At 38.5% G+C, this 17185-nt stretch overlaps 1 protein-coding gene across 1 annotated transcript in view; it reads right to left on the reverse strand.

The window, feature by feature from the left end:
• The window catches only part of il17rb (interleukin 17 receptor B), a 31313-nt gene extending 15702 nt beyond the window's left edge, over nt 1-15611 (reverse strand). The window contains exons 1-4 of the mRNA XM_065247763.2: nt 15506-15611; nt 15392-15416; nt 15137-15259; nt 10516-10637 (exon numbers count right to left, since the gene is read on the reverse strand). Coding sequence (XP_065103835.1) covers nt 10516-10637; nt 15137-15259; nt 15392-15416; nt 15506-15577 — 342 coding nt within the window. The 5' untranslated portion in view covers nt 15578-15611. The remainder of the gene's footprint in view (nt 1-10515; nt 10638-15136; nt 15260-15391; nt 15417-15505) is intronic.
• Nucleotides 15612-17185: the final 1574 nt, after the last annotated feature.

Raw genomic sequence — 17185 nt, forward strand, 5'->3', positions numbered from 1 at the left:
TTCTGCTCTATCTAATAGAAATAATAACCATTATAACACCAGTCACATTTATAATCTATAGACCTGCACTGTCTATCATTTATATACTATATTATTGTAATAGAGTTTGATAAAAGGGATCATCTAATTGCTTCATAACGGTTTTTATTTTTGCATAAAGACATAAAGTAATATCAAACTACATTTAATTTGTTGTGTTTCTTTTCTTTAAAATTGTATATCTTCTACAATCAGTCACATAGGAAAAAGTAAACCAGGGCTATATCCACACGAAGCCGGTGCATTCCCTATCTAATAATTTTTTTCCCTTGCTCTAAAAAAAATATCCGTAAACACGAAACCACTGAAACCGACTGAAAGCGGTGTAGTATATATGCCGGACCAGTATGGGGCGCTGTAATTCTGCCACAGATATACACTATACACGGAGAAGAAGACTTTGAGCATGCGCATAGCCAACGTATGGTGTTGTCCATTATCACTTGTTGGTCACCACAATTGCATAGAAGCAATTAGATTTTGCTGTAATAAAGCTAGTAGGCTTTAGTAGCTTCTGTAGCACGAACACAATCACGTAATCCGCCGTTATTGTTGTTGCTGTTACGTGTGACGCTTCCGACACGTGATGTGATGACGTTTTCGCTTCACAAAATATAAGGATTGGCTGTACAGACGAAACCGCAAGGGTGTCGGTTTCAGATTTATCCACTTTAGGACCCGGTTTCAAAAAATAGCGGATTCAGTCTCCCAAAACGTCGGATCCGTGTGATGAAACGCCAATACGATAACAAATTTATACGTATACAGTGATACGCGTCTCCTTGTGGACAGCCCCTAGGTTTACATACTGTGAATCGTTTTTTAAAATCGAGAATCGTTTTTGAATCGAAAATCGATTTTTGAATCGAATCTTGAGCCTAAAAATCTGAATCGAATCAAATTGTGAAATTTTGTGAATCGTGCACCCCTACTTGGCAAGTTAACCCCATAGACAGTAAAAGAAATGGACACAGCGACCCCATTGGATTCAACAGAGACAAGTGAAGTCAATTTGAAGCCTGCATTTCCTGGGGGTCGAGCATACTGCGCAGACTCACACTGAGCTTAATGACGTAGATGTGACGTGAGAGACCTGTCTGACAATTTTAAGTCTTCTAATAGCCGTCCCACGAGAAATCTGAATCACTCACAGAATATTGCAGAGATGGCGAGCGTGAACAGGAACACATTTGGGTAAGTATTCTGATTAATAATCTCCCTTGACTTTATGCCTCCACGTCTACCCGATTGCCTCATAGACAGTTAAAGATTGCCTACGAGCTTCTCTCCCAGTCCATACGGTAATTTCTCTAATGTGTGACAGAGAGTCGCAGGTTATGATGCAATCGTTAGCCTATTTTACAAAAAACTGCTTCTACTGGGCCATAACGTAAGATACATGGTAATGGAACCTTTTATACATTTTCGTGTTTCTTTAATGGACAAATGGAGTCTTTACACGCCTCAGATAAAAGTTATTCGCTGTCAAAGTGACGCCAAAATGAATGGGAGTCAATGGGATGCTAACAGCAGGTGGGGGTTCGCTAAGCAATGGCGGCGCCCGGGGAAGCTTCAATAAAATATGAAACCCTGCCCCCCTGGTTAACCCACAAACAAAGAAGAAACAGCATCTTGTTGTGTATGATTTGAGAAGACCAGCAATGATGGAAGTAAATAAACAGCGACTTTTGATGCAGTTTGAGTTAAATCACTCCACAACTTGGCCATTCTTTGTTTTCACCGTCGCAAACGGAAATACCTATTTACCTTTGCCTGGCTATTGTTTGTTTGTTTGTTTGTTTGTTTGTTGCCTGCCTGCCTGCCTTAATATTAGCCTGGACTTTTACTCTGTTTTTTATTTTCTCTGATGTATTGTCTGCCTGGATAACTACCCGTGTGTGTTTATGTTGTGTGCTTTTAATAAAACTGCATATGGATCAAACCTTGCCTCACCCCATGTTACAACATGTGTAAGTTATATTATGGCAACTGAACTGCAGCGGTTCTGCAGTATATAGCGTTATCCCATAATGTCTTGTTAGCTTAGTGCAGGGATTCCCAAAGTGTGGTGCGCGCCTGGCACCAGGGGGTGCGTGAGAGGAAAAATGTAATGTAAGAATGTTTCTTTAAGTGGGATTTTTTTAATAAAAAAATTAACAGTAAACATTTCCTTTGTAATCGCTTTTATTTTAAATAAAAAACTATAATTAAGTAGTTTTTGATAGAAACGTAGAAGACAGCTGCTGTCTTTTTCTACGCACTGCTCTTCTGTTATGCACTTCAGCCGTTATATGTGTGCCAACTCGTTTCATTCATTCCATATAGATTATAAATATGCTTAACTGTCTGAAATCAGGGAAACTGTAAAGTGTTGGACGTCTTATAATAAAGTTGTTAGTCACGAAGGAGGAGAGGGACCAAGAGAGAGAGACTTTTTTATGGCAAAAATAGAAATAATGAAATATGACGAGACATGGGCACGTCTATTGCACAGGATACGCGAGCAATGTGTTTTCATGCATTGTAAAGAGACCGCCAATGAATTATATAATAAAATACTTACAAAGACACTGTAGAGAGCTGTAACAGACGGCTGCATAGATGCAAGACACATACACAGCTCAGTCACCGAACATCCATTTATTTCTTATTCACTTACTTTCGATACATCACACTCTATAGATCTTACTGAACTGGTGTGCCCTCTAGTGTCATGGAGGTTCCACTACATCCCCTCCTTTTAGTCTAAACACCTCTTTTTATTAATCTGCATACTTATATACATATAGTTGCATTATTTTTTTTTTCAACAATTTCACACATATAACATTGAACTTTCTTTTCCTAAGCTGGAAGCCAGGGTAGACTGCCTGGAAATTCCTGACACCGCTGAAGGGATTATTCTGCCTTTTTCTTGACAGCAGGTCTTTCCTATTCTAATTTTTAATTATAAGTCCAGTCTTTCTGGTGGACGGGAAATCCTACCCGACCTTGTAACTGTTCCCTGGACATCTTGATGAGTTGGTCCTAGAAGAACTGTAAGATGAGCTCTGTTTCTTCTTAAAGTTCCCATCTCAGTTTCTACCTAATATGATCTGGGTGTTGATGCTTCACCCTGAAGCGTTCCGGTTGTCTTTGAAGTCCTGATCCAGACTTTCTGTCCAGGTATGATGACTGGTAGATCTTTCGCTCTGTGTCTAGACTTGAATGTTTCCTGTTGTTTCTCTTTTAACATCCTGTCTTTTCTTCTGAACACTTTCAGATCTGGCCATTTTGGTGTGAGAGATTTAGACTTAGATTTGGAACTGGGACCGTTGACCTTATTCTCCTCCCCATCAGAAGTTCAGCTGGCGAGATTCCATGAGCTAATGGAGTCGATCTGTAGGCCAAAAGAGCTCTCTGAGGGTCTTGGTTCTTTTTCAGCAGCTGTTTCACAGTTCGCACCGCCCTCTCAGCCTCACCATTACTTTGAGGGTAACGTGGACTACTTGTGACATGTTCAAAATCGTAGTCTTGAGCAAACTCTGCAAACTCACATGATGCAAACTGTGGACCATTATCCGCCACCAGTGTTTCAGGAATTCCAAACCGGGCAAAAGTGACTTTCAGCCTTTCCACTGTTGTCGCTGTTATGAGTTTTGGTAAGTTTGCAACCTCAATGTATCTCGAGAAGTAATCAATCACGACCAGATAATGGCCGCCTTCCCATTGAAAGATATCTGCAGCCACTCGTTGCCAGGGTCTCGCTGGTAGCGGTGTCGGCATCAACTGCTCTGTTTTTTGCTGCGAATGCTGACATCAGATGTCACATCTCTCCACCAACTCCCTGACGTCTCTTATTACACCAGGCCACCATGTAGATCGCTGTGATCTTGCAATGCATTTCGTCATTCCTTGGTGACCTTGATGAATTCTCTCTAGCATCTCAGCCTGCATGGGTTTCGGAATCACAAGCTGTTCACCTTTTAGTAGAATCCCATCTGCGACATAGATATCCGCTCTATGAGACCAATATGAGATGCTCCGACACTGACTTCTGATGTGCTGGCCAACCTTTTAATGTATACCGTCTCAACTGTTGGCATATTAGATCTTCGTCCTGTTTTTTCTGAATCTGTTTCAGTTTTGTTTTTGTCGTAGGGATTTGTTTGAACTATGAGATCCACAAAAACATTGCACTCATCCTCCAATGTGTCGCTTTCTGTTGATTTTTCCGGCCCAGCTGATGCTCGTGACAACGTGTCTGCAGCGACCAGTTATTTTCCAGGGACATGCATGATGTTGTACCTGAATTTGAGCAGCCTCAGTCTGAACCGCAGAATTCTTGGAGGTAAGTCATCAATTGGTCTGTTTCCTAACAGAGATATTAGAGGTTTGTGGTCAGTCTCTATCATAAATTCCAATCCCAGCAGGTATGCACTCAGCCGCTCACATGCCCATGTTACCGCCAGAGCCTCTTTTTCAATTTGTGCATATCGTGTCTCTGTGGTTGTCAGACTTTGAGAGATATACACAACAGGCCTCCACTCACCGCTTTTCTGTTTCTGCATGAGCATCCCACCAAGAACGTACGATGAAGCATCGGCTGAAACCACAGTCTCGTTGTTCGGACTATACTGTGCCAGTATAGCTGGTGAGCTGAGTTCTGTCTTTACCTTCGCAAATGCTTCTTTCTGCTGCGCATCCCATATCCAGGTGCTGTCATTCTTTAACAGGTCTCTCAGTGGTTTTGTGAGAGTCGGCAGATGAGGTGAAAACTTCCCGACATAATTAACCATTCCAATGAAACGTCTGACTCCTTCCATATTCTGGGGCTCAGGCATGTTGACAATGGCTTTAATCTTGTCCTGGTCTGCCTAGATCCCTTGGGCGCTAACAGTATGTCCTAGAAACTTTACTCTATCATCTGCGAACACACTTGTTGTTCAGCGTCAGTCCTGCTTTTTCAAACTTTCTCAGCAACTCACACAGTCTCTTATTGTGTTCGTTCTCATCTTTTCCAAACACAAGGATATCGTCTGCATGGCAAAGAGTTCCAATCGTCCCTGCGACGATCTGTGCAATCCTGAGCTGGAAATGCTCCGGAGCCGAAGATATCCCGAAAGGAAGACGCCGGAAACAATATCTCCCTAAGGGTGTAATAAATCTTGCTAACGGCTCCGAGTCTTCGTTTAAGGGTATCTGCCAGAACCCAGATGTGGCATCTAATTTTGGCAGTATGTGTCTTTCTCTGCACACATTTTTGTTCAGCCTTGTGAAATCCACGCAAATCCTGATATTGCAGTTCGGTTTTGGTACGACTACCATTCCTGCGCACCATGGGGTAGGCTCTTTGATTCGTCAAATGACTCCAATCTCTTCCATTCTGTGGAGTTCCATTTTCACTCACTCCATAAGCGGCAGTGGTACTCGTCGTGGGGCTGATAGGGCATATGGAACAGCTCCATCTGACAGTTTGATCTTGTAGCTGCCCTCCAATTTCCCAAGACCCGAGAAGACTTTAGGGAACATTGCTTTGTACTGCTCTCCAGGTTCGTGTATGTTGGCTACCTGCTGTAGTAACTGTAAACCTTGGATTGCAGGTAATCCCAATAATGGCATCACTAAATCCATTACAACGTAAATATCCTGCTGAATCTTCTTTTTGTCCTTTTGCAGACACGTGCTGAATTTACCCATCACCTTCAAAGGAGTATTTTTAGGGCCTAAGATCATCTTTTTAGAATCTTTGAGTTTCCCTTGCTTTTCAGCTGAATACATAGACGCTGGAATCGCTGTGACTGCAGCACCTGTATTGATTTTGAAGGTGATATGTTCTTTATTCACCAGGATTTCCTGTTGCCACATATTTTCTTGTTGCTAAAAAAGCAGACTCATAAGAACTGTCAACTATCGTTTCAAGTCTTGGAGCTGACCGGCAAACTGCAGCAAAATGTCCTTTTTTCCTGCATTTTCTGCATTCTGCTTCTCTGGCTGGACACATTTTCCACGAGTGCTGTGGACTTTTCCCACATCTTTTGCAGGCATCCATCTGTTTAATTTTCTGAGCTGCATCATATGTACTTTGTGTTCTTTGTGCTGTCCCCTCTGCTCTCATTGTTTTCATTCTTGTTTTAGATGTTCTCTTTGTCATGACTGCGTCAAGGTTTACTTCTTTCACATCAGACTTTTCTCGTCTAATTACTGGCTGCTGGCGCTTTATTTCTTCATTTTGTCTGACTTGGGTTATCGTTTTGTCCAATGTCAAATTTGGATCAAGTTGCAGTTTTTCTGAGAGCTTTGTGTCTCTTATGCCCACTACAATACGGTCTCTGATCATTTCCTCATGTAAATCACCTTATTTGCAGTGTTCCGCAAGTTTATACACGTCCGTGATAAAACTCTCTACTGCTTCGCCAGGCTGTTGAAATCTGCTATTGAATTTCGCTCTCTCGTAAATTACATTATGTCTGCCAACAAAGTGCTCACTTAAAGCCTTCTTGACTTCTTCATAACTCTTTTTCTGTTCCTCACTTAGGGGCAACATATTTAAAGTATCGTCACTCTTCTCCCCAATAATGTAAAGAAGCGAGTTTACCTGGTAGGCAGAGGGTTTATCTGCGAGTCCCGATGCTACGCGGAATCGCTCAAAACGGCGCATCCACTGTGGCCATGCACTGGGCTCGTCAAAATTGAAGCTTTCCGGAGGCGTCAGCGAAAATATCTGATCCATATTTTTACTGTTGACTCACGCTTAATCCCAGGCACTTGCTTCTTGTTCCGTCTTTTCAGGATTTGAAAAAAAAAACACTTCTGACACCATGTAACAGACGGCTTGATAGATGCAAGACACATACACAGCTCAGTCACCGAACATCCATTTATTTTTTATTCACTTACTTTCGATACATCACACTCTATAGATTTTACTGAACTGGTGTGCCCTCTAGTGTCATGGAGGTTACACTACAAGAACTTATTAAAAGCTTTCATTTAATTTTGTTCTAAACTTGAGCTGTTATAATGAATCTGCTATTATACACCTTTTGTGCGAACAGTAAAGGCTTTCGTGAATGATGGGTCTGCACGTTACGCACGCATTTAGAAGGAGAGCGCACTGATACACATGAGGAAACTCTCATATATCATCTATTAGCTGACGGCAGTAAGTGTACGTTTTTCTACAATGGCATCTAAATATCACAGTGGTTAAATGCATACACGGGGGCGCGCATCATCTACGCTGAGTGTAGCTGCGTCTGGTCGTAGTTTCAGATGGTGCAACACGCGTAAATATTTTTCACAATGTCAGACGTAGCTAAGCTCGACGTAGGACTTACACCCAACTTCTTAACGTCTGGCTGTTGCAACCGGCCCCTGGTTATTTGCGCATGATTAAACATGAGTCTTTAAAAACAAATCTTTGTAGGGTTTTTTTTTTTTGAAGTGGGGATTGGGGGTGCGCCAACCCGGTTGGGACATAGAAAAAACTCAAAACTTTATGCTTATTGCATTTTCCAGGATACTATGAAAAGAAAGGCTGACATTCAGAAATGAATGACAAAGAGGAGCTAGAAAGAAGTGAAGAGACAAAAGAAATCCAGCATAAAGTGAGTGAAGAGGTGAAAGAGAGCTCAGACATTTAAAGAGAGGAGAGACACTCTGTGTGTGATGTGCCCATGGTATGTTGTGTTCATTCAAATGTCATGCGTTCATTTCAAATATTTTTTACGTCAATATAAAATAGCCTAAACATTAGTCAAAACCTTTTTTATTTTTATAACTTATAATCATTAAAGGACCATAACTCATTATGTTTAACCTTGCTTATCATGGCAGTGTTTTTTACTAGTGAGATCTATGTTAAAAACAACTTGTATTAGACAAAGGTTCCTACAGTAGATATAGATGCTAGATAGCTGTAAATAAATAATTAGGTTCTAATGTTGGAAGTGATTTTAATTTTGATTTAAAATATTTTTGTCTTCTAGATATATCAAAATTCAGGTATGATGGCCCAACCCAGCCAAAACTTCCCAAAGAAGATCTTTCCAGATGGAGTCCGGCAGAGCTTCCATGCTGATTGGTATCACACACAACCATGGCTTAAATATATTCACAGACTAGAGATGCCTGCTACTGTTTTGCATGTCGATATTTTTCTCTTCCTGATGCTCCAAAAAGTGTTTTACCTCCTTAGAGGGATACAGTAGTTGGAAGAAGGCTACATTTAAAGATAATGGGGTTTCTTCTCGTGCCAAATCTGACCACCATGTAAACGCAATGGTAGAATGGGCAGAAAAGAAAAGGATGCTAGAAAAAATACCTCACTGTTGAGTGTCATGAATGAACATTACTAGCGAAAGGTAACAGAAAGTCAATAATACCTCAAAACATTGGCTAAAATTCTTGTCCTAACTGCTTCTGAAGATCTAGCACAGCGGGGTCACCAAGAGTCTCCAGACTTAGACAGAAAAGGTTACTTTTCTAGCTATGCTAGGCAAACATGTTGGGCAAACATGATCCTATTGTTAAAAAGAGACTTGAACAGAAAGCTAAAAAATCTAAGTATACAAGTAAAACTAAAAGAATGAAATACTGGTGAAAGAGGAAATCATTCATGACGTTAAAGTGAGTGTACAATTAATTTTCTGTGATTGTTGATGAAACTTCAGAAAAAAGAGCAAATGTCAATTTCAAGAGGCAGAAAAGTTTGATGCTTCTGGGTTAACTTAGAAAATAATTGCATTCTTAACCATACTTCTATAAACATCCAGGAAAAATCTTGTAGGTCAGGGATATGATGGGGCAGCTGTATTGAGTGGGGCCTAATCAGGTGTCCAAGCAAGAATAAAAGCAGTTGCTAAGCATGCATTTTATGTGTACTGCTGTGCACAACACTTCACATCTGAAAGCGGTAAAAACAGATAGCTATGAAAGATTCCATCATTACTTCCACACTTGGACAGCATTAAGAACCAGATAGCAAGGAGACTTTTTACCATGTCTTGGACACCATGATTGGGGAAACAGAAAGACGTTTTTCAAATACCAATTGCAACATTATGAAAGGCATCCAGACTTTAAATCAATCAAGAAGGAGTTTTTTGAGGGAGGAAGATATTGTCGCTTATAATTCAAGTGTTGAAGATCCTTAGTATGAGCTTCATCTGGTTGGGAGAGTCGATAGACTTAAGATATATGCAAAAGAAAGTCTTACTACTTTCTAGTTTTTATTCGTTTTTTAGCTCTGAAGATAATTAAAACTCACCTTAGGACTACAATGGCAGAGAGTAGATTGTCAAGTTTGGCTATTCTCAGCTTTAAGTTAAAACGCACCAAAGCCTTAAATGAGGTGACTTTGTTAAAAGATTTTCTGAACAACATGGTAATTGCCGCATTCAGCTACTGTAGGTTCAATTCCCTTGATTTCTTTAGATATCAATAGTAGTCTTTAATTTTAATAGTTTAATAGTATGTCTGCAATTAAAAAAAAATTTTTTTTTGGATGATTTAATAGACTGCTGGTCATAACCTTGTCACACCAAAATGTATGATTTATCCAATTCGGTGGTTTTGTTTAAAAGGACTTTTCATCCAAGATATTTGATGACTATATTTCTTATGTGTTTTTAACCTAAACAAACCAGCACTTGATACATCGAGTCTTGCTATCCATATAAAATTTGTATTGTTTTTTTAGTAAATTAAACTTGGTACACTCAAAAAATGGCTGGGTTATTTTTAACCCATAATAGGTTGGAGAACACAATGCTGGGTTAAATATTGACCAAATGATGGGTTGTTTATAACCCAACTGCTGGGTTATTTTTAACCCATAATAGGTTGGAGAACACAATGCTGGGTTAAATATTGACCAAATGCTGGGTTGTTTTTAACCCAACTGCTGGGTTATTTTGAACCCATAATAGGTTGGAGAACACAATGCTGGGTTAAATATTGACCAAATGCTGGGTTGTTTTTAACCCAACTGCTGGGTTATTTTAACCCATGATTGCATAACAACAAACCAACATTGGGTCATTTTTATCGCAGCACGTGTTCTGTCCAATTTTTACCCAAAATGGCTTGAAAATACCCAGCCACGTTAAGAGTATATAGAATTAAACTCCCTAAATTTGCATAGATATTAAGAAATGTAACAGCTTGCTTCAGTGTTGCCACCCCTCAAAAGTTCTTATGCCACCCCATAAAGTCTAACACAATATACATAGTCAAGGGTTGGTTAGTATATATATTTTTTTTTCTTAAAAAGTTAACATCACTAATTACTGACTTGGTGATGGATTTGTGATTTGACAACATGTATGTGAGATGTTTCAAATTGTCTTATTCTCTGTCTTAATAGGACAGAGAAAGGTTTGCTTTTTACACAAAACTACTGTGAAATGTTATACACACTTACCCAATTGTAAAAGCTATGGTGTAACACAATGTGTTTTATTAATAAGTATTATTATAGTTTATATCATGTACCTGCTGTATTCCAGTGAGATTATTCTCCTCTGAGGTAAATGGAGGCTGGTATTGACATTTATATTTTAATTCAAGAGGACCAAACACTTTTATCCATGTGCCAGTAAGGGATTGAATGCTGCCTGTAGTAATACAAGAAATACAGATAAACAAAAACAGTCAGTACTAACAAATGTCCATTATTTTTTTTCATTTACAGTGCATCCAAAAAGTATTTAGACCCCCCATAACTTTTCGTAATTGTGATGCATTCTGGGAATACCCGTTGGATGTCACACTGGAACATTTCAGAAAAATAAAAAAATATGTAAAAAAAAGTTTTGTCAAAATTTAGATTTTCAGTAAATAATAAGACGGAAAGAAGCAAGCAACTTCCAGCACAATCCAGACACTTATGGAAACTCCTCGTAAGTTTAAAAAAAATCCTTATCTAGTGCGGCCAAAATAGTGCGTGACCGGCGTCGAGGAAAAGACAAGATTAAACATCGGATTGGCATTTGATTCTTTGAGGGAGCACCGGTCAGCGCTGGGTATGAAAACAGACCTTGAGCAGGTTTCCTTTTTACTGCAAAGGTAAGACATAGTTACAGGGCATCTGTAATATATTATGTTATTGTTTTTGTGGTGTAATGCTAACAATAGCATTTATTTTGTGGTGTAATGCTAACGATAGCATGTAGCACAGGACCGTTTCAAATTTACTTTCTTATATGAATTATCTTTATTCAGAGCAGGAGTGCATTAAGATTGTGAGTGTCGGGAGTGTGTTTTACAGTGTCGTGTTACAAAACTTTTAGAAGTAGACTTCTGTTGAAAATAAAGTAGTAGCACTGCAACAAAATTTTAGCACTGCTAAAATATGGTCCGTCAAACAATAACCTTACAGTACTGTAACTTTTCTTACATTTGTAAACATGCTGGTGAATCTCAATGAGCTGTCTGTGGTTGCTATGGCAACTCTGGTTGTTGTGGTCATGCTCGTACGAGTGTGCCCACCGAGTACGAGCATGTGACTGGCTGCAGTTTCTATAACGGCCACTGGTGTCAGTAACGGTTAGAAATTTCTCAACTTACGGACAGCCCCTTTAAAAAAAATACATCTCTTTACAAAAAAAAGTTTTTCTTCTATTTAAAAGCTTTAATTTCGTTATTTTACTAACCCAACTAATGACTCCTCCACTTTCCGATAGATTGCACGTACTGTAGATATCTGTGTATATGTGCCATCACGCGTCTTCAGCACCGCGGGGAGCAGCCAGCACTCCAATGTGCAGCTTATTAATACCAGACAAAGTTGGTATTTCTGTCCAGAAACATTGAAATTTATACATGGTCCGTGTAACGTATAAATCCCGCGTCTTGGCCTTATTGTTTTTTTTTCTTGTTCTTGACGTTCGGTGAATTCTGGGTTTATATTTTAAACTGCCGCTTCAGTGCAGTATAGCCACAAAGCTATTTAACAATGAGCACAATCTCCCGAGACACTACAACATGCTACTAATAATTCATTAATAAGAGCTGTTTTCTTGTACACAATTTAATATTTTTAAGTTAAATGTACAGTGTTAAAACATGTAAAAAAGACAAGATTTTAACAATGTCAAGATCAAATGCCTGAGTAACAGGGTATTGTGTGTATGTGTTCGTGTGCGTGTGTTTGTGTGTGTTTCCAAAATATTTTCAAAATAAAGAAAAACAAGACAAAGCTGTGCAGTTTGTTTCTGTGTAAGTTTATGAACAAAATGATTGGAACACAATTGTGATTCTGTGATTTTAAAGGGCACCAGGTGAAATCTTGCCTAGGGCGGCAAATTGGCCAGGGCCGGCCCTGCCTAAAAATGGTAAAATATCACCATGTGAGGGGTTTTTCCAGATTGCATTAACATTTTTGTTATGTTACAGTCTGAAACTCCAATCATTTAAATATTTTTTTTTTTTATTTTCTCATAAGTATTCAGACACCTTTACTCAGTATTTAGTTGAAGCACTTTTGGCAGCAATTACAGCCTCAAGTCTTTTGAGGTTTGACACAACAACCTTTAGTAGGGGATGATAATCTGCAATACTGTGATTATGCACTTGACCAATTTATAAAAATAACGGAATCGAAAAAGTTAATTACAAATTTTACACTCTGTGTATGTTTTGATAGTCGTTCTAAATCTGATCTCTAACAAAATTCCTTAACAAAAACTCAATTATTTCCGCTTTTTGAAAAAATATAGATATGATGAAACTTTTTTCCTGTTTTGTTTGTTTGTTTTAAAGCAGAGAGTCTGTTCTTTTACTTGATATATTTGTATGTTTATATATATTTAGAAGAAACATTTCCTGGAAGGCATTTTGTGAAACTTTTGTGAAAATCACAAAAAATGCTGGCGGGCAACTTCCCAAAGAAGGTTGGCAGGGAATGAGTTAAGAATAGGTGGAAATGCAATTAATATCAATTTGTTAGGTAATTTTGGAAGAGGTTTTCATTGTTTTTGAAATGTTGCAAAAGATGCATCAGACAAGAAGATCCTCCTGATCAGGGGTGGGTAATAATTCAGTGTTTCTCAAACTTTTTCTGCCATTCCCCACTTTGGAGGTAGGGAAGGGTTCCGAGCCCCACCTGTCCCCAATTTCCCCGACAAAAGGGATCAAGTAGGTTTTAATTTTAACTGTTAAAATTTGTTTAATCCCATCATATTTAAAAAAATAACAGCATTAAACACTTTCAATAGAGAAACGCGAAAAAAAAATGTGCGAATGTGAAAAAAAACTTTGTTTAAAAGTAAACAATAATAATGCAACTGTGTTTGCATTTTGTCTCTGACAAAAGTCATCATACTTTCTTTTCGGCTGGCGTTTTGGTTGATTGGGTCGACTGTCTGTCTTGGTTTTCTCTGCTAGTACAGAATCTCCAGTTTTCATTCCTTTTCACAAACGTATCCATTGTTAACTTTTATACCCGCTACTGCCTATAACGCCTCTCCACATTAAAATTTTTGTTCCACTTCAATTCTGACATTAATTCATTCTTGTAAACTATGGTTCCGTGTGACATTTTCTTCACAGTTTGATGTTGTTTTAAGTTAGGCTTATATTTAAATGTATCATTTTGAGTGTATGGTCAACGATTAAAAGAATTAATAGAGATGGGCACAAAAATGACCAAATTTCCTCCCATTTGTCACGCCCCACTTGTAATGTTCCTATTCCCCACCAGTGGGGCCCGCCCCACACTTTGAGAAACGCTATAGCTGAAGGGGTTGCAGGCACTCCGCTTCACGTCAAGCAAAGCGGTGGTGTTACAGTGCATTTTATAACATTTACTTGTTATAAAATGCTACTTTTATTTTGAAAAACTCTAAGAACGGCCGGTTGAGTTTCCATGGATCATCACATAAAAACAGTAGGCCATTTTAAAAATACTCATTTTGACATACCACAATTTAGGACATACCAATTCTAATTTCAAATACTATTTAGAATGGCTAGTCTGCGAATTGGGATGGAGGGATAATCTTCAGGACAACGGTTGAAGGGGATGGTTATTATTACCGGTTCGTTATATCAAATGTAGCCGTGCGGTATGCGCGCTCACAATGGAAGTGACACGCTCTTTTTATCAAGCGCGTCCACGCGGAAAGTGCCTCCAATTGTAATTTGCAGGCTGATAAATAAATTTTGCCTGTGCCAGAGGCCGGACCTTCCCTCAAGCCGGAAATCCGTCCCTGGAATTGGTAGTATATGAAGCATGTGTTGTGTAATTTTAATACAGATACTCCAATACTCCAAAAAGGTTGAGAAACACTGCTCTAACACATCCTGAAGTTTGACTTCTTAGAGTTTTTCAAAATAAAAGTAGCATTTTATAACAAGTAAATGTTATAAAATGCACTGTAACACCACCGCTTTGCTTGACGTGAAGCGGAGTGCCTGCAACCCCTTCAGCTATACTTATTTACGATACAGCACTTGCCTTGAGTACCTTATTGCTTTTATAAAACAGTTACCACACATTAGTAAGGTTAAAAACATTTATGTGCAACTTTCATGAAGGTAAATCAATAAAAGCATTCCTTCCGCTAGAAAAAAGTCCCTGACCGTGAACAATAACGTTCCAATGTGTAATATGCATGAAAGCTCAAATAAAAACAACAAACCAATACGTGTTGATTTGATGAGTGATAAACAGAACCGTTGGGTGAAGCTGTCATAGCCGTGTTTTATTGTGAATAAAGCACACCTATTGACCAATCAGTATCAAAGATTGGAACAAACCGTTTTATAACACAGCTTAGAACGTGTTTTAACCAATTAGAATGAAGGACCAGAAGTGCCCGGTTTATAATACAACTTTTGTAATCTCGGTTCATGAGAAAATTAAGTGTTGATCACGAGAAAACAAGAAAACAATAGTACACAACCTCTCTCGGCTTCCCTAAAACAGCGGACTATATTGTAGATGTCACAAACCACAGAATGACAAAAGAAAACAATGGCACAGCCAAAACAAAGAAAATGAAAATGTATTATTAATAAAGTCTAAAGTTTAAAAACCCCAAAGATAGGCATTGATAACTTTAAGGAATTAAATCAAATGTAATAGACATAAGAATTACTTAAGATGACTTACCATCAATGTTAACAGACCAGTTGATAGAGAGAGAGTTTTCACATTCATTCACTTTCAAAGATAGACTGTGTAAGGGTGAAGGGTTGAATTTATGATCCCTCATAATTTCAAGAGGCACATAATCTAAAACAGCATGGAATTACATAGAATATTGTCCATATGAATAAAGCAGAAACCATTTTAAAGTTAAAAAACCTTCAGCTTCTAAAAAAACATTAAATAATAGACATAGTGCTTAATGTTTGTAGACCTTACCCCTTGATCGCTCACATACAGCAACCTGTGAAGATAAACATGTGGTTTACTAAAGCATAAATTAAATGAAAAAAAGATTTGTAATATTTCTGTCATGAGATGTGAGATACTTACTACATTACTGGTAGAATTACTCTTAGAAGTTGTCAGATGGATTAACAGAATAAAACCAACAATTGTCCTCATACTGAGATCAGAAGACGTCTGCAGAGAAATGTTCAGTTCAGTAGAAGTTTGTCTGATTTATCTGACATCTCATCTCACTTCCTGAAAAAGTGCAACTGAAGAAGCAGTACGTCCTTCGCCTACTAAGATTTTTTATTACATTTTTCACCACTTGACTGAAACTCAGGAATAATCTCCTGTATTTGACTGTACAGTGAATCTTTTAAAGATTTGTATTTATTACATTGGAGGAGAAAATCCTCTTCAGTCTCAACTTCTCCTGATGTACATACATTACACACATGCTCTTCTTTAGGTAACCAAGTCTTTTTATGTCAAACGCTTTCTATGGCCAGGTGGTGGTCACTAAGTCTGTATTTAGTTAATAAACTTCTGCTTTATATTTCTGACTATGAGAAGATATTCAGCCAGACCATAATCTCTGTTTAGTCTCAGATAGCATTGGAGACTTTGATCTTTTGTTTGTTCCAATTTTGTATGTATTAAAGGAAAACTACACTGTTTTTCAATATTTTACTATGTTCTTTCCTCAACTTAGACAAAATTATACATCCCACTCTTTTTTCAATGCATGCAGTTCATCTTTGTACAGTACAGCGCGTCGTGAATGTGTTAGCATTTAATGCTAACACATGCACGACGCGCTGTACAAAGATGACATGCGCATTGAAAAAAGACAGGGATGTATAATTTTGTCTAAATATGAAAAATATGTCCAATCGTAGCACTGGGCTCATCCACCACATAGAAAGTGGGGATGACTGACAAGTCATATGACCAATCTGTAACAATAGTCTGCTATCGACGTAATCACAAAATCCCACGTGATCTCCTTCCTCCACCCACAGTTTTTGACAATCTTTTTCAACATAGAGTCAAGAAGTCTGAATGCATAAGGTAAACTGGTCAGGGTGGATGTGCAAAGTTGAAATAATGATTTAGCTTAATCCTATGAAGTAGACGGTCCCCCGGGCTCCGTTTCATAACGTGCACTTGACCGCAAGATGCGCTAACATTACTTCTGATTTGTAAATTAGCATAATTTATAATTGAGCGCTTATGAAAAGTACCATGATTTAACCATGGGGGAGAGTATCCAGTTTTAGACTATGTTTACATTAATGCGTCCTTTAAAATGCTTTACTTTTGCTACGTTTAAGCCTTTCATTTACACTACACCACCGTTTTCGACCCTCATAAACGGATTAGTTCGCAAAAGCTGCAGACCCTGTTTTAGTTTGAGAACTCAGACGTTGTGCTGCAGTGTAAATGAACATAGACGGAGTCTTATATAAATGAACAGCTGATGTTAACGTGACAGCGCATCATTTTAAAAGTAAAAATTATTTTTATTCAGGTAAATGGAGGTTTGCAACAGAGGTTTTGCCAAAAATAGTAAACATCTACCAACCAGCTATATTAAACGCTATATCAGATTGTTTTAACATGTATCCTTGTCCTAGATAATGTCTGTTTTATATGTAAGCAATAAGGTACGAGAGGCTGTGCTGTATCGTGAATAAGTAACGGCTAAAGGGTGTTGTTAGGCACGACGCGAAGCAGAGTGACTGCAACCCCTTCAGCCGTTACTTATTCACGATACAGCAC

Source organism: Paramisgurnus dabryanus, chromosome 11 (genome assembly GCF_030506205.2).
Source record: "Paramisgurnus dabryanus chromosome 11, PD_genome_1.1, whole genome shotgun sequence".
Classification (NCBI taxonomy): Eukaryota; Metazoa; Chordata; class Actinopteri; order Cypriniformes; family Cobitidae; genus Paramisgurnus; species Paramisgurnus dabryanus.